This window comes from Phoxinus phoxinus, assembly GCF_949152265.1.
Source record: "Phoxinus phoxinus genome assembly, chromosome: 23".
NCBI classification, from domain to species: domain Eukaryota; kingdom Metazoa; phylum Chordata; class Actinopteri; order Cypriniformes; family Leuciscidae; genus Phoxinus; species Phoxinus phoxinus.
Window position 1 is genome coordinate 11,202,784 of NC_136898.1, and position 18,400 is coordinate 11,221,183.

Sequence of the window (18,400 nt, forward strand, 5' to 3'; positions counted from 1 at the left end):
TTTTAACGGAATACATCCCTGTTATCGACCGTGCAGCAGAGATCTGAGCTTGAATGTATGATGAGAATATTTTTGTATTGTGGGTTTGGAATTGGTCGTTGATCATTGGAATTATTTTTGGACAATCGATAGACACCAATTCGTCCTTTGTAAACTCACATCGTACACTGTTGACTATTCCTTTACCATGTTAAATTCAGTTTTATAATGCCTCTACTGACTTCACTGGGCTTGGTGTTATGTAGGGTCGCTTTCATTTTTCGCGATTTAAAAAAAAGACTTGGCCTGAATTTAATTACAATTATTCGTTTAAAGTTGTCCGTAATTTTCATATTTCAGTGTTCGTAGCGCAGATATCTAAACATCAATGTTTTATCACACTAATGTGTGCATATCCACCTTGTTTTTCGCGCAGTCATTTGTAAATTGAATGTGTCTGGCTTCCGGTGTCATTTGCTGCTTTATATTGCAATGCAAACTTTAAATTGTTATCATATTATTTTAATTTCATTATCATGAAACACACTTGTAATAGCACAAATATATAGGTTTACCATTTACAGCACTTTGTTATTCTTCTAGTTATTTACCAATAGGCGCGATATTGATCGGAATAATCGGAAGTTTCGCGCGCATAAAAAAAAAAGCTTACTTCCGCGTTCAGAAATAAGATGGATAATAACAGTGATAAAAAAATAAATAAAAAAAATAAAAAAAATACAGTAGCCTTGCCTATGGTCCTACTTTCTGAGGTAGGCTACCGTCCGAAGCAGACAGCGATCGCAGGTGTTGCTATGGTTACCTACTCACAACTCACTCAAACCCGATTTCTGTTCGCGAAACGCTGTTGACAACTATATGTGCGCGAACTTAGTCTGTGTAAAAAAAAAAAAAAATAATAATATATATATTTTTTCTGTCCTTTTTGAGTTGGGATAGGTCTAGGGAGGCCATACCCACACAAACTCCCCATAATTCTTCAGTTTTTATTTTTTATTCTTTAAACTCGTCTTAAAGCATACTTAAAACTCAAACAGGTGTCCTTAAATAACCAAACATAAATTTCTATTAGAAAATAAATATAAAGCTGAAAAATTTAAATAAAATATCTACAATATTAACACGTGTAGCAAGGGGTTGCTCGAGTTTATTGTAGCGTTTACGGCAAGTCCTTTAAAAAAAAAAAACTCTAACAGGGTATGTGGCACACTTCCATCCTTTGAAAAGCAATTCATGTCGTTTTCAAAACGTGATTCTGATTTAGCCGGGGAAAATAAAACACTGCAAGAGAATAGGCCGTGCGGAAGGTGATCAATTAAAAGATTAAGCGTTTTGCAACACATGGACGCATCTGCATGTTGCTCTAATAGCAGAGCCATCAGCTCATTTTCAGGGGCCTGCCGCCTCCTTCAGCACTGTCCACAGATCAAAGCCTGCCTCAGTCTCCCAATCCGTAAAAAGGGATGCTAATTCAACCTCCTTCATGTGCGGTTGAGAGAGACCCCTTCAATTAACTGATTTCAATGGCAGGAAACACAGAAAGAGAGAGAGAGGGGAAAAAAGATGCAAAGAGAGTCGGTCTGGAAAGGCAACATTTCTCATTAATTCAAAAGGTCCAGCATTTATTAGCCTCGCCTCTGAGGCTTAACACTGAAAACGCAGAGTATCAAAGCAGACATGATGGGTTAAATAGAGGCTATAATCTAATTAAAATATTACATAGGAGTAAATAGCTCTTTGATAACGATCTAAAGCTTCCATTAAAGAAATAGGTGCTTGAGCTTGTTTTAGGGGGAAAATTATCACTTTAAAATACAGAAAACAAGTTTGTGGGCTCTAATAAGGGAGGCTTCAAAGTGTCATCCTTATTTGACCTATTTTTTTCTCTCGGTGAAAGAAAGGGGCAGGCGAAAGTGGATATAATCAGACTAATAGCCGGGAACTGACAGAAAACGGCACGTTACACTGGGTTAATGGTGCATCCAGGTGTGCTTGAAGAGATTGGTGCTCTTGTGCACAGACCTATTGAAACAAGGGGGAAATAGCAGGATAATGCAAAGCCAAGAAACAAAACCCCACAGCATTTCATTCCAGATTTCTTTATATATCGAAAAATTGTTTTTGGAATCAGTAAGCAGTGGATTATGTGCTACACACCTGTTCCACTTTCAGTGCTTTGCAAATGAGCAGGATTACAAGAAGTATTAGGTATATATACAGTACACACAAAGTTAAAGCAAGGAAAAATAAGGATTCTATAGAAGTGCAGTTAACAGAACTTATATATGCCTGTTGCATCTTAGTGAATAAAGGCTTTAGATTAAATGGCATGAATGGTTCTGAAGCGAGCCACGGCACGTTTCTCATCCTCGTGCCGTCTCAACATCTCCAGAGTGGCCAGATGGATTGGGTCCGTTTCCTGCGGATTCTGGGGCTGCTCTCCGTTTCTGTCCTTTGACTTTGGAGGGGGTTTGGGCTTTGCAATAGTTTTGGCATATTCTAAAGCCTGGTCAAAATGAAATTGCAAAAATGATTTGAGATTGAATTTATTTATATATATATATATATATATATATATATATATATATATATATATATATATATATATATATATATTATCCACATGAAGGTTATAGCCACCATTTAAATATTTTATTATTAATAAACAATAAAGAAATAAATTATGACATATACAAACACGTAAACCACTCTGTATGAAAGATATATGATTAACAAATTAAAGGGATAGTTCACCCAAAAATTTTAATTCTGTCATTAATTACTCACCCACATGTCATTCCAAACCCGTAAGACTTTCATTCATCTTCGGAACACAAATTAAGATATTTTTGATGAAATCTGAGAGCTTTCTGTGCCTCCGTAGACAGCTACGCAACTACCATTTTTTGACGCTTCAAACAGTTCATAAAGGTTTAGTCCAAAAATGTCTGAAGAGACTCGATTGCTTTATATGATGAACAGATTGAATTTAGGCTTTTATTCACATATTCATATATACATCAAATTACACATCAAGTAGGTTCATTCTTGTGTGTTACGCAGAACATTTGAGCTTCCACAAGAACCAATTGACCCTTTTCACATTTTCCGGGTTTTTCAGGAGCAAAGGTGCGTGTCAAGCAGGTTCAGTTGAGTTTCTGTTTATGTTCGCTGATCAATGTTTATATGTGAAAAAAGCATAAAATTAGATCTGTTCTTCATATAAAGCGATCATGTCTCTTCACAAAATGTGGACTAAAGAGCTCAATTCATATGGATTAGTTTTACGATCTCTTTATAAACTGTTTTAAGGCGTCAAAGTGTCAGTTGAGTAGTCGCAAACAGAGGGACAGTGAGCTCTGATTTCATCAAAAATATGTAATGTTCTGAAGATGAACGAACATCTTACGGTTTTGGAACGACATGTGGCTGAGTAATTAATGAGAGAATTATAATTTTTGGGTGAACCATCTCTTTAAGTAAAGCTCATGTTTTCAGAGTGAGATTCTCCTATACCTTCCTCCTGGGAACGGTGTCCTTGTTGTCACTGCCCACTGGGTCCTTGGCCGACAGAGATGGAATCCTACTTATCTTCTTGTTCTGTTCGCGGATCACATTTGAATACAGCTTCTGTCGTCTAATTTTCTCTGCCTGACAGCAGTGAAAGAAAGAGCAGCAAGATTACAAAAGGGAGCTTTAATTACCTAAGCCATTTCTCCCCTAAGGCCCCTGTGTTTCTTTGTACATCCATCCATGAAGCTACTCAACAGCTGCAAATAAAACTCATCATCCCTCCAGAATCAGTGTTAACACCTCTCCCAGGCTGTGAGCGGTAAAAAAAAACATAAACATTTTACATCAGCCGAGCTCTTTTTGCTTTTTGAGGGCTATGCTCATTAGATTAGTTGGTCCATTTCCATTGTGCTCAGAAACACAAGTCTTTTAAATTCATGAGGAAATGAAAAGAGGGGGTTATTGAGACACGGCCGTACTTGACAATTGGACGTAGCAATTAGGGATTAGCTAAATCAATATTCAACAAAGAGAGCACCAATTATCCATTGAGTCTCTCTCATATAACTCCACACACAAATTATTCAGATTTAACAACATTATTTATGAATATCGTCCGATGCTTAAGTCTTTATACAATCTGAAGTGAGTATTTACCACAGCTTCTGGTATTGTGTTTGTTGGTCCAAGACCTCCAAGCTTCACCTCCTGTGTCATGTCTTTGTAGTCCTTTAGCGTATAAGCCTGAGAAGACATTTTGTAATGCATACATATTTATGCATTGAAAACAGCAAAGATATTGTGAGAAAAAGTAGGAGAAACTGTCTTGATCTTAAGGTGCACTCATGCAACAATCCACAAACAAAAGCGCTAATCAGGTCAGGCTCCTTCAGGTTCTCAAGGCTCAGCCATTGGTCATGGACACTGCAGGATGGCTGTTTTCCACTCTGATCTGCTTCCCCTTGGGCTGCCACACTAGCTGTTTTACAAATTTATCCCATAATCCTATGAGACATGATGGCGGGCACATCAAGGTGAGGAGATCAAGCTTCTCCCAGGAAAGCAATCTGTTTTATGGTGTAAGAACCGTATAATCCGGACACAGCATCAAGTGGATGTGTTCCATGACATAATGACCCTTAAATTGTGACGTCTTCATGCAGCACTGAACACTTTACTGATCTATGTTATAAAATTCTGTTTTATTTACTTCAAACCTGTATAACTTGCTCTAAAACACAAAATAATATATTTTGAAAAACATTTTTTAATCCATTTACTAAAAGTTTTTGTCCATACAATGAAAGTCAATGGGGTCAAATATTGTTTTGGACCCCATTGACTTTCATTGTATGGACAAATAAATGATGACGGAATTTGTATTTTTATGCAAACTATCCCTTTAACACTCCTTTAAGTGAATGGACACAACTGTTGAGTAAACTTAAATATTTGATCTATGTAAATGGTGGCCGCCGCACGTTGCTGTTGAGTACGTCTGCTCCTAAGAGAGACTTTCCTGCAGAGCTCAAGGTGCTAGAGGACAAAGAGGCTATCATTAAATGCAAATCACCATCTTACCAGCCCTGGTCCGCACAGACGGGGGTGCTGCTTAATCACCTCATCCTCTAACGCTTTTCAATGTCGTCTTTGTGACCGTGCCTTATATCATCATCTCATTGCAATTAAGAGTGTCTTCAATTACTTATACAATTAACCTGCTGTCTGAATCGGCCCACACAATAATCGTTACATCTGCACCAGGCCCCATTGAGATACTGTCATGGCAACTTAAAGATGGTTACTAAGTATAAACAGGATGTTGTAGTAATTGAGCTATTTGTTTTGCTATATTGCTAATTATGACAAGAATTGTGCCATGTGGGTTTAAATCAGGGCTTTTAAAATGATTCCTTTGCTGTGTATCATTTCATTTATTTACACTGTGAAACAATATATCAATATATTATAAATGGAATTTTATATTTGAAAATGTTTTTATTTTCAAATATTCCTGTTTTTAGCGAAGTAGTGTCAGGCTGTAAGATGCTAAAAGTGTCATACTAGACAAGGGGTGTCCAAACTCCAGAGTTTAGATCCATCTTGCCTCAACACACCTGCCTAGAAGTTTCTAGTATGCCTAGTAAGACCTTGATTTGCTGGTTCATGTGTTTTAATTAAGGCTGAAGCTAAACTCTGCAGGACAGTGGCCCTCCAGGAGGGCATGAACGCAAAGCACACTGATTCTTAAACTAAACACATATACACACCTTATAATTTGTTTTAGCCTTTCTGAGTTTTTCCATTTGTGAAAGGTACCCTTCTGAGCTGCATCTGTGGATTGGATTCAGCTGCTCTGATCTATCAGAGCCGAGTTCTGTGTCGCTGCCGTTAGCTCGTCCTATAGGGGGCAGCACCGTGTAAGGAGCAGATATCTGCGTCAGGGGCACAAAGGGTCCCACGCTCTCATCATTGGGTAAAAGCTCAGGTGGATAGTGGCTGGCCTCCACTTGAGGATATGCGGGCAATTTTAGTATTGGTATCCTACAGAAACATGGAGCACATTGTGAATGCCAAGGCTTAGGGAACGTTGTTTTGCAAATTGCATGCTCTAAATTCATTATTAAAAGTTAACATCAATAAAATCAATGTATTTAAAGCTGCAGTGTGTAATTTCTGTGGCATTAGTGGCACTAAATGGTATTAATACATTTAAAAAATATAAAATAAGTAAAAAAACTAATAAAATGACAAAAATATGTATTGTTCAAGGTAGAAGTCATTTTTTTTACAAATAAATACATAAATATAATTAAGTATTTTGGATAAAGAATTTACTATCTGAACAAAGATATTGCCTTGCCTTGTCATAAAAAGGTCATTTTATATGATGTTTTAAGAGACCACACTCTGAGTGTCTGCAGGGGTCCTCTCAATTATATCATTTCCTGTTTATGTATTTCTTCTGCATGTTGGTTGCATAACAAGGCTTTTTTGTTGGTGTGAAGCCATTTTGTTACAATTTTTTTTTTAAGAAATAATAATAAAAGATCATGCCAAACTACTTCAGGATTTCTTCTTAATAATTTATGATAATATTTTTTTTCCATTGTGACCCCACAACAGTTGTATCACCCTGGTATTTTTTACTTAATGCTGCTTTACTTATTATAGAATAGGTGAAATCCAAGTCATATAGATTGCATGTTTAATCCGTTTTTTTAAATATATATATATATATAAATTAACAGCTATGACTAAATATGACCATCAAACATCCACATTAAGCTGGACTAAAAATGACACACCTCAGCTTTAAAAACAATATAGGCAAGTGTATGTACATACTATGAATATGTACTTAATAATGTGGGTTCATGTTGGGATACTTGCATAAAGTATGTTTGTGGACTTGCCTGAGTCTGTTGTGATTCTTGAATGATGAATTTTCAAACGCATTGGTAAGAGGTTTCCCAGCATGCCTCTGGGGAACACTTCTGTCCACAGCGTATACCACTCCAGAGTGGGGGGCTGGGGAAGATACAACAGCTTTTGGAGCTAATCCCATCTGCCCTTCTGAATTGGGAAGCACAGAGTGATAACCTTGTTGTAAAAAGGGTGGATTAAACCGATCAGGCCTGTCCCACTGCAGTGCTTGAGAAACAAGCGTTAAAATGGTCTCTTTCTGGGAAAGATTCAGTGGCTGTCCTGGATTTGTAGGTGTGTGGAGGTTTATGTTAAGGTTGACGGTTGGTGGAGCATGACTGTGAGATTGAAGTCCAGACTGGTGTTGTGGTGGATCATGGGTGTAGGCCACTGGAGTTTCCTCAGAGTCCGGCGATAGGTGATCAACGCTGATGACGTGTCTCTCTGTAAGGGGTTTAAGGTGTGCTCTGGGTTTGGATTCAGGAACCGGTGGCTTGAGCTGATCTTGGTGGTTCCTGGTTCGCTCCCTCCTTTTCGGTTCCTTCTTCTCTTTATGGCTCTGCTATAATTAGGAGAAAAAATAAGATTGATTTAAAATATCAAGTCGAGTCAAGTAACCTTTACTTACAATACAGATTTTTTCAAAGCACTTCACAGTCATAAACAGGAAAATTACAGAATCAATGATGCAAACTTGATCAAATATGAGACAAATTCAAATTCTGCTGTAAAGCAGCTCTAAAAGAACAATAGTGTCATTATTCAGATCAAGTCACTTCAGTGTTGGTTCAGTTCTATTACTGTGAAAAGTTGATCAATTATGAAACCAGTTTAATTCAGCTATACGCAGCTCTATAGAAGACAATAGTGTCGTTATTCAACTCAAGTCAATTCAGTGTTGATTCAGTTCAGTTCAATAACAGTGTGCAAAATCCATCAGTTATGAAACAAATTCGATTCAGGTAAAACAACTCGACAATAGTGCCATCATCTAGCTCAATTCCTTTCAAGCTTTGTTCTCATCTGATAGTGTCAGTGCAGTGCAATTGATAATATATTACTAAATATTAAGTATCTTTTAAACCCCCAAAAAGCAAGCCAAAAATCTGACCAAAGAACTGAAAATGGATTCTGTGTTAAGATGACATGAAGCTAAATTCTGGATGTTGTTTTTCAAAGTTTGAAGGCAAAAAAGAATGAAATTCGCATAAATGAAATACTTTCCCCAAATATGATGAGGGCTCTTTAGGCAAAATCCATTTGCACAAAATAATGCCCCTTAAAAATTAAATTACAAAATGCAAGCATGACAAAGGTTTTGCCAATAGTGTCCCACGCACTCTAATTCTAAATATTTCAGGGCAAGGGCTAAAAGAATCCATCCTATTGAGCAGAGATATGTCCTTATATAACCGTGGCTTCACAGCTATTGTCATGAACGAGAGGAAAGAAAGACAGAAGCATTTATATAATGTTTCTTTGTGGCGAGCCTGGCATGCATGGGGGACCGACGGACATTATTCTTGTGAGGTCTGGAGCTGTGCCTCAGCATGTAATGCCTCTGATTTAGCCAACACCAGCTTGCACCATTCTTAATGGGAAAATATTTACACTCCTCTGCTTGCCGGCATTAAGGTGACCGTTCAAGTGCTCAAAATAATGATGCTTCTCCATTCCCCCTCTTTCCTCGGCACAGGCTCCTTTTCAAGACATTTCAGAGGCTCCATTGTGCCTGAACAACTCTATCAGAAATTGCGTCCATCACAGCAGAAATGAAATCCCGGGTGACAGTGTGCCCACTGTGCAGACATTTTCATCTTGAGAGGAAGCCCTCGCAGACTGTTATGCATTAGGCCAATGGATTGTGCCAAGCAGCCCCACCTACGTCTGCACAGATAGAGATGGATGGAATCAATAAAGTGAGCTCTACCTTCAGTTTTTGTGTTTTCTGGAGCCACATCAGCTCGGGATCCCGGACATTGTCTTGACTCTCCGGGCTACGAGCGCTGATAGTCTCGTAAGAGGTTTTCCTGGGCTGTGGGAAGAGAAGAAAGAAGGGTCAGGGGAGTGACTGCTTTATAAGCCTCCTTTAAACAATTCACCTGTTGCCATGTAGATGAAATGAATAAAAAATGTGAGGCGAAATAATAGCAAGTATTGACTGCAAACAACAGGGGTGAACTGTGCACCGTGAGAGCGAAACAAAGACATCCGTGAGAATGAGAAGACATGGCTGGGCGATAAATTACATGCCGCTTTTGGTGTAAACGTGTGCTGACAGCTGTAATTTATCATCCACCTACTCAAAAACGGCGCTGACAGCCAGTCAGGTTTGTCTGTAAAATTATTTGACCCTGAGTGTCTGGCAAACTTAACAATTCAATTGGCTTTTTATGATCAACTTTTCATTCTTAATTACTATCCACAGCTCCTCTGAGCCGACCTACATGTGTCAAGAAGAGTGTTCTATTGATTCTCTTTAAAATGATTCTCTTGGAGATAAGTGTCTAGATACATCCACGTTACATCAGTGCACTCTCTCAATTTTTCTTAATGTACCCGTTCAGAGGCGGAATATCTACAGCTAATGCTGTAATGAAAATCATTTAGTAAACTTCCAGTCACTTTGGCTGCTGAGGACAATTCTCACCGATCAATGGTATTGACAGCTTGCGGCGTCCCTGAATGCATGCGGCTAATTCTGAAAGCGTGAATAGAGGAAGGTCAAAGAGACACATGCAGCAGTGAGTGGATTGAGTTGTAACATATCCATCAATAAACAGGCAGCCATGCTGGTCTATGTATTTAACGAAAGGCCATGTGCGCAAGGAACTGATTTGTGAACCACCAGCACCAGTGGACTTCAATTAGTGGTTCCAAAAAGATGGATGGATGGATGGATGGATGGATGGATGTTCGTTCATATTTTTATACAGCAATCGGACTGTGTCAAATAAAGAATCAGAGTTGAAAATTCGAAAGTTTGGAAATCGCACCAAAAACAGCATTGCAAAACAACGAGCAGGCAATGCGCAAATGTTCATAGCAGCGGTCCTCATTATAAATGAAAATATCTATTGGGGCAAAAATGTATTGCAATATCCGTTGTTTGTTATGCTGCACGGTTAATAGGAGGCTGCGCATCCAGCTCATTTTCCTGTATCGGGCAAGTATCATTTCGAGTAGAGAGATTGAGCTGTGCTGTAACAGGTGTGTGAGTAGCAGACATCACAGACCTGCCCTTCATGTCCTCTTAGCCGCAGCAGGCCACAACCTCTGCCCCATCCAAGACCACTGCCTTTTGTCTGCCATTTTAATAATCTCAATCAAATTGAGGAAATGATCAAACAAAATTGCATTTTGAGCTTCATAAGCTGTGTAATATCTATTCTGTTAAATTGGGGCCCGTAATTGCCTCTTGGGGCGAGACGTGGCACAACAAAGTCAGGCGATTGGAGCTTGCCATTTTCCTCAAGACTGGGAAACACAGCTTTTGCGATGAAGACTTCAAAGGGCCGCAATTCTTGAATTGCATTTGGTTGCTATTGTGACCGCCCAGGCAATCTTGATTAGGTGTTTACACTGAGGTAGGGTATACAGTGGCAGAGAGCCACGGAGCCTTGGTCTAGAGCTATTAAGAGATTGTACATTATGTTTCTGGCTTTGAAGTGAGGGTCTGGGGGATGACGAGGGATTGGGGCTGAGTGCAATGGCAGAAGATTGCACTGCTACTTCTGTCTTTATCAAAGGGGTCTCTGCTGGAGCTCATCATCACTCCCACACATGCCGGTAGGAAGTTGGTGCATTATGAGATTGTGTACATTTAATAACACGGCTAATTATCGGGAGTTAGAGGTTTGTGAAAGAGTAAATAGTGGCTTTTTAAAAGCCCAACAGACGCGCCCTGATAATGATGTCGAAAACTGATGGGAGCTGAGGGGCTTTTTATTCCCTTTGAAGGAAACGGGGCCAGAAAAAAAGGGCAAAAGTAAAGGCTGTGTATCAAATTTACGAGCAGGCGCTTAGCTACATAACAAACGGAAGGCATGTGAGGTTTTGTGCTCTCCCATAGTAGGCAAATGACAAAAAAAGCAAACCTTTAACCAAGTGGCCGAAGTATTATGATTGCCCTTCATGTGTTACGTTGTACTGCAAACGCCTTGTTGTATGATAATCTGCCACGAAGAACTGATTTCTTGAAAGAATTTAGACATTCACATGTTTAAGAATTTCCAAGTCTATCATTCTAACGTAATTTTAAAAAATCGATATCAATGTAATGTGCAACAACAACAACAATATATTACATATCATTATTTGTGCCCAGGATGGTTTAATAATCATATTTAAATACATTAAATTAATCCTTACCTGGGGTAAAAAATGTATCCGATTGATATTTTTCATGAACAAACAAACATTTGTTTACTTGAGTTATCCATATCTGTCAGTCATTTTCAGTGGCTTTTTAGACAAAACTATACAGGTTTGAGAGCATCTCTTAATCTTTTTTAATTATCTTGACTGATATTTACTCTCATACAGAATAAAATAAACAATATGGGAAATTTCATTTTCTTCTTGGGGAAGTTGCCACTTTTTTTTCCAAGGGATGTGAAATATAAATAAACTGAAAATATATATTTTTTTTCAATGAGCCGCCTCTTTGAGACTTACATTGCCGCCTTGTAAATAGAACTTGACAGTGCACCATATTTCTTGGAAAGACAATGTGCTGAATTCATACCAGGGCACCACTGGTGCATTCAGGGCACCATCTAAAGCGGGGAGAGCTTTGCTCTGTTTACCATGTCACAATGCTAACGGCCCTTCACTATGCTAATGCAGCTGATGTGAGACATTAAGGTGGGACTGGGCTCAGATGGGCCGGGTAAGGTCTTAAATGTAGCAAATACACATGAGCCAGATGTGTGCAGACAAGCCAACCCTGCCAATTATACCCTGGGCCAGGTGCACTGATAACTAAGAGCCCATTGGTAACCATGCCCCTCTGATGTTCTTAACAGCCACTGTTGTGCAGATCAACTCATAATAGGCACTACATAGACAGACATGATTCATTCTCTTCTCTCTGCTCCATCTGAAGACTCTGTGTCTGCCAAATTAATTTCCGTGACACAGGCAGTGTAGTCTCCTTAAAACCAGGAGCAATGAAAACACCAAGGTCACTTATTCAGATTAAAAGATAAAGGTCAGATCATGATCTGGCCTGGTTTGTCCATTACAAATTGTGAATATTTGTATACAATCAAAAACATAAGGAATGTCTCTAGACTAGATACACAGATTACATAGAGAAAACTTTTTTATACTAACTCTCAACTTAAATACTTACGTGCTTGTAACTTCAGTTAACTTAAATACTTTATGGCTTCTAAAAAATATAAAATATGAATACAAAAATTAACAAAACGAGAATTAGAATATAGGCCAATGGCATACAGTCATTATGTAGTTTTTACAACTAATAGTGAATTACATCAAAAAACGATAGCGATACTTCATTCAGGATATTGGGTAATTAAAAAATAATTTTATGAATGGAGTCATCATTCCCACGAAAATGTCTATGGAATAACACTAGCCTTGGGCCTAAACTACCCAATATCTGACATTGAGGACGCAGTGACAGTATGCTGTGTTAGTCCACCCTCTAGTGGTTAGCCATGAGACTTCAATTTGATCACCAATGCTTCCAGTCAAATACAGTCAACATTTAAAGTCAACATTCAAAACCTTGCATCAAAGTTATACATTTTGAACAATACCTGTTCTTGTCTTAGGACAACTTTGATTAACTTTTTTTTATGTTGGCACTTCAATTGTTGACTACTGTAGTAGCCTATACAGTATGGTATAAGCTAAATTTAATCATGCAATACCTATAGAAGAGAATAAAGAATCCTAAAGAAACCTATTATTTTCCTTAAATGCGGGGAATGTTCCAAAGATACTTACTTGCTTTGTCTCATCTGGTTTATCCTTGTGCTGATGAGCTTTCAGGTAAGACCCCTGCTTATGTGTGTTGATACCAAGAGTTGCTTTGTTTTGCTCCACAATGTCTTTCTTATCTCTGACAGGCCTCAGATCAGAAAGATGTCGTGATCTTGTCTTCTGGGGAGAAACTGATTTGACATTCAGATGCTTTCCATCATCCCGTGGCGTGCCTTCAGAGGACATGCAAGAACTTTTGGATTCGGGGGTACCGAGAATGTCTTCCCGTTGTGGGTGCAGGTGGAAAGGAGGTGAAGGTGGCTGGGATAAAGCATTTTCCATCTGAGCTGTGGGTGGATTACTGACAACCACATAATCTCGCCTGCTACCTAGAGCAAAGTTCTCCAAAGGTTCAATAGTATCTTCAGACCCCTCAAACGAGTCGAGAGAAAGTCTCTCATTTAGCTGGTTGAAAACCTGAGCCCCTTCCTGATTCTTCCTCCAGTTTGGGTCGTAGCGCAAGTATGCGTATTCATCTTCGGGGGGAGTTTGTCTGAAATATTTCAAAAAGAGTTAAGAAGAAATAAGTCATAAACACTTAGCTTTAAATTGAAGAGCAGGCTGGGTACGTCTCATTTAGTGCTTTCGGCATTGTCAGGAAGACAGTCTGAATGCCTCAAACAGCCATCAAAACACAAGGAAAAAAATCAGCTACACTTCTCAGCCGAAGCGAAATGGTAATAGCGTGTTCTATTCTCTCCCCCCACCGTCTTCTCTTACCTCTAATGACTATGGGTCTGAAGACCACAATTTGGGGATAGTTTTGCAAATGGCTAATTCAAACATATGAAATAGGTTCAAACTACAACCTAATGTGCTCCTAGCATCATTGGATGAAAAGATCTCATTAAAATAATTAGAAGAGTGCCTCTTTGTTGTGTGCCTCTGAATAGTACAAGATGCTCTTCACATCCCATGATGCCAAATACGAGGCAGCCTGGATGCATGGCACTTCAGCCAATGAGGGCAAAGGGCAAGGAATGGCTCTGTAATGATTCCACCGACATGGTCTTGAGAATGCGCCGTGGGCTCGCAGCTGTGTCGGGGTCTTTAACATGCAAAGTCTCTCTTGTGTTAATATAAATGTGTCAGAATTAAATCCAATAGGAAACAGACTCGTTTCATTCTGAATGTGACACTTGAGTCTCTTTAAAGACAATGTGTGCAGAAAAGAGGATGAAAACTAAATGGGTAGTTATTAGCTTCAATGATATTATGTTAAATATTGCTGCACGCCATTCATTCGCAGGGTTTCATTCTTGAGCATGAAAATATTATGAGGGAGCCGCTTCGCTTCGACAATAAAGTCTTTGTCAAGGTTCGCCATAACCATTATGAAAAAAACTGTGCATGGGGTTAAGTACCTCTTCGGCGCATCGGCTATCAGTCTGTAAAAAATTAAAACAAACGCCTCCCGTTTTTATCCCGAGGCAGATTTTGAGTGGCGGACACAACAGTTGGGCTGGAGATGAAGGAGTGGAGACAGATGCGGTGATCCACACTTCAGATTCCAGCAATCTGTGTTCCGGCAGCGCAGAGAGCTCGTTCATTCATTGGCAACAAAGCAACTGCTTTTTAACAGACTGCTGAATGAGACCTTATTGTGGTAACGTCCTGCAAACTAAAAATCTAATTTTCCCTAAATGAGGGTACTTGTTTGGAAAGTACAAACATTAGTGGGTATTTCGGCTCAATTAAAATGCAAGCGCAAACATCATTTTCAAAGACTGTCATTATCTATTAGACATCTGAATAAAAGCTTGTCAGTCATCTCGGCTGTTTGCAGAGCAGCTAAACACAAAAAACTCAGTCATTTTTTTTGGTGATGTCTTTCATTTCGTTTTTTCAGGTATAGACCTTATTCAGAGCCGCCCCATGACAGGTATGAAAGCGAGGCTGTTAGGGATACACTTGTTTTCAGTGGCATCTGCTGTATAGAGCTCCTAAATCACTTAAAATTGTCCACAGCTTACATTGTCTGGAGTTTTTTGTCTATTTAAATTTCTTGGAAATATATTTTTTGTAGTGTTTCGTCAGCAGAACAATCCAAAAACATGAAATAACAGTACATACACTTACTGAAGAGATGTATGTCTATCCCTCACAGCCTCGCTTTCATTCCCGTTGAAAATCAAAGATAGCGCTGCTGTGAATAAGGTCTATTGGCGTTGTTTATTCCGTTTATTTTAGCAACAAAAGCAAAACCTGACATTCAAAACAAAGGTACATTCGATAGGCAATTCACTCTCATCACACGGTTCTTAGCCTGTATTGCCTTTTTTAGTATTTAAAACATTTTACCTACATTTCATATGCGAAAAATAGATATTAGCAGATGGAAGACACTTTAAATGAGACAGTTATGATCCTGGAAAGTCTATGCTTGGCCCATTCTTCTGTACTTTTTCTTCTGCCCAAGACTGGTTGCCCACTGAAGCTAAGCGGGGCTGAGCCTGGTTAGTACCTGGATGGGAGACCTCCTGGGAAAAACCAGGTTGCTGCTGGTAGAGGTGTTAGTGAGACCAGCAGGGGGCGCTCACCCTGTGGTCTGTGTGGGTCCTAATGCCCCAGTGTAGTGACGGGGACACTATACTGCCAAAAGAGCGCCGTCCTTCGGATGAAACGTTAAACCGAGGTCCTGACTCTCTGTGGTCATTAAAAATCCCAGGATGTCCTTCAAAATAGAGTAGGGGTGTAACCCCGGCATCCTGGCCAAATTTGCCCCTTGGCCTCTGTCCATCATGGCCTCCTAATCATCCTCCTATATATACTAATTGGCTTCATCACTGTCTCCTCTCCACCAGTAAGCTGGTGTGTGGTGGGCGTTCTGGCGCAATATGGCTGCCGTCGCATCATCCAAGTGGATGCTGCACATTGGTGGTGGTTGAGGAGATTCCCCCCCTTCTATGTAAAGCGCTTTGAGGTCTCAGATAAAGCGCTATATAAATGTAACGAATTATTATTATTATTACTTTTGACCTCTGGGTCACACCTTTACAGGTAAAGCAGCTGACAGTAAATATTAGATGTGCAACTGAAGCAAAAGGTAACTTAATTATGATCATAGACTGAATCCAACCATACAGAGGTTATCAGGTTGCTATCAGAACTGTTTCTGCTCAAGAACTGAAAAAAAAATATGAAAAAACCCAACATATTCTTTAATTTATAGTCATCACCACCACACCAGAGGCCTGTTGCATAGTTGAACAAACTCTGAGTTTCATAGTAGGTTTAGAGTTGACAAAAGCAAACCAATACTGGTACCTGGTTTAGATCAGGTTCACAACACTTCATTCTCTGTCAACTCAGGTTTAATCCAGAGTTTGAAATTACATCAGAAGCACATGCATCTGGAAGTGTAACACATGCAGCTGTGTTCGCCAATCACACGGAACATGGAGAGCATCAGTTTAATTCAATTCTCGTGAGAGCGTCAGAGCAATTCACTTCTCTGTCGAAGATTTAGAGATAGTTATGAAAAATATCATGAATTTAAATGCGTTTACAAGTCAGGAATAAACACTGTTGCTGCATTTGACTCTGCAGTGGCCACCACTTGGCAAAAGACAGCCAATTTTTTTTCTCTAAAATTCTTTCAGAATAAACTGCTTTAATTTGGAGCATGAGATAAAGGGGGAGTGGCTTTGTTTATTGCATCAGATATATGTCACTTTGCTCACAGCTGTTTGATCTAGTTTTGGTTTGCGATCTCTAACCCAGAATAAAACCTCCTCTGGAGCAGGTTAGCCGTGTAGCATGCGTCCATGGTGATGAACACTGCTAAAAACCAATCCACCTTCTTGAGCCAGAAAAAAACAGAGTTTCCTCAAACTAATCTCAAACTTACCATGGGTAGCAAGCAACTGAAACTGGCTTCATGCAACAGGCCTCTGAGCTTTGGGAACTGGATTTGCTTGACAGAGAGTTTATTATGACAACAGATGTATGAAACCTCTACAAAAGCATTCAGTAGTAAGGATGTTGTTTATTAAAATACAGCACCGACTTGACAAACAGCCATCTGCAATTGCGTAGCTCACAAATTACATGAATATTAACGTTAGGAGTTTAGACATTAACATTAGTGTAAGGGTCACCATTCCTTGCAAACTTCAAACCATTTTTTATTCACTGTCATAATTTACTCACCCGTGTGTCATTCCAAACCTGTACCTTTATTTCTTCTGTGGAACACATAGAAGATGTTTCGAAGAATGTTGGTAACTAAACAGTTTTGGTTACTAAGTTACTGACTTCCATTTTGTGTGTGGGGGGGGGAAACCCAACCTGACATTTCTCACAAATATCTGCTTAATGTTCCACAGAAGAAAGAATGTCCAACTGGTTTGAAAAGACATGAGGGTGAATAAATGATGACAGAATTTCAATGTTTTGGGTGGACTATCCTTTTAAAAATGTCCAATATCAAATATCCAGATTAGTCTCTAAATCAATACGAGGTCATAAAACCTCCTATATAACAATTATACAAGATGAAATAGCATTTTACATCACAGGAGACTGCTTGAAATGCCATGCAAACTATTATTGGAGGTGGAAATAGTAACTTAGCACTGTTGTTTTACCTCAGTGGCTCATGTGGTCCCTTCACTCGTCTTGGTTTCAGATCCAGACTATCATAAACATCAAGATGCTCTTCCTCGCTGTCAGTCTCAGTAACGTTACACTGTTGTTTGAAGTTCTCAGCAGAGAGGAGATCACTGCACATCTGAAGCTCTCGCTGGTACTCCTTCTCCTGCACCAAACTCTCAGTATCTGACTCCAGGGAATCCCACATCAGCGGTAAATCGGGCACATTATCCCTTGGACTAACGTTAGAGTCTTTGGTCATGTTAAATTTGACTTTTGATTGTTTCAGCGCCTCAGGCCGGTTGAGCTCATGATCATGGCGTTGTTGCTCAAAGACGATCGTCTTCATGTCGCAAAATCAACATTAGGAGTGATAAAAACAGATTTATTTTTCAGTTGAATTCAGCTAGCTACGTTATTAAGCGTTATTTTCGTTAAATGTAGAAAGATCTTTCGGTTGTTGACGTTCCAATTCAGCTGTGTATAGCCCATGTTATGTGTAAAGGCATAACTGTTAAACACTGACAATGTAACTCAATTATGCAGCATCAAAACATTACCTCATACACAAATCCATAGATCTGTTCTAGATTTTATCCTTTTTACCTGCGATCCATATTGAAAGAGTCGTCGTTCATTGTCAGGTAACGTTTCGTTTGCTGAACTGTTGCCGTGGAAACATAGACGCCACGGCTGTCCGCGCATGCGCAGATCTATTTCTAGCTAAAACTATCTTAGAACAGTTACGAAAGACTTGAAGGTTTTCTCAATCAATATAAACGAAAATCATACTTATCTAACATGTACGTACGATACATAAGCAAAACTCATGGAGCGTTAAAACGCAAGTAAC

The 18,400-nt window shown here is 39.2% G+C and overlaps 1 protein-coding gene across 4 annotated transcripts; it reads right to left on the bottom strand.

Moving 5' to 3' along the window:
• Window positions 1-1,603: 1,603 nt before the first annotated feature.
• Window positions 1,604-18,232, bottom strand: jhy (junctional cadherin complex regulator). Of its 4 annotated transcripts, none has more exons than XM_079600349.1 (9): window positions 18,154-18,232; window positions 17,544-17,890; window positions 12,919-13,447; window positions 8,870-8,974; window positions 6,930-7,501; window positions 5,784-6,057; window positions 4,171-4,257; window positions 3,517-3,651; window positions 1,604-2,506 (listed from the first exon to the last, which is right to left on the bottom strand). In XM_079600349.1, exons 2-9 carry the CDS (start codon window positions 17,807-17,809, stop codon window positions 2,321-2,323), a joined length of 2,154 nt encoding a protein of 717 aa, XP_079456475.1. In that variant the 5' UTR covers window positions 17,810-17,890; window positions 18,154-18,232; the 3' UTR covers window positions 1,604-2,320. The 4 variants fall into 4 exon arrangements, with proteins under 4 accessions (XP_079456475.1, XP_079456476.1, XP_079456474.1 ...); XM_079600350.1 differs by having other exon boundaries at window positions 18,108-18,174; XM_079600348.1 differs by lacking the exon at window positions 18,154-18,232 and having other exon boundaries at window positions 17,544-18,135.
• Window positions 18,233-18,400: the final 168 nt, after the last annotated feature.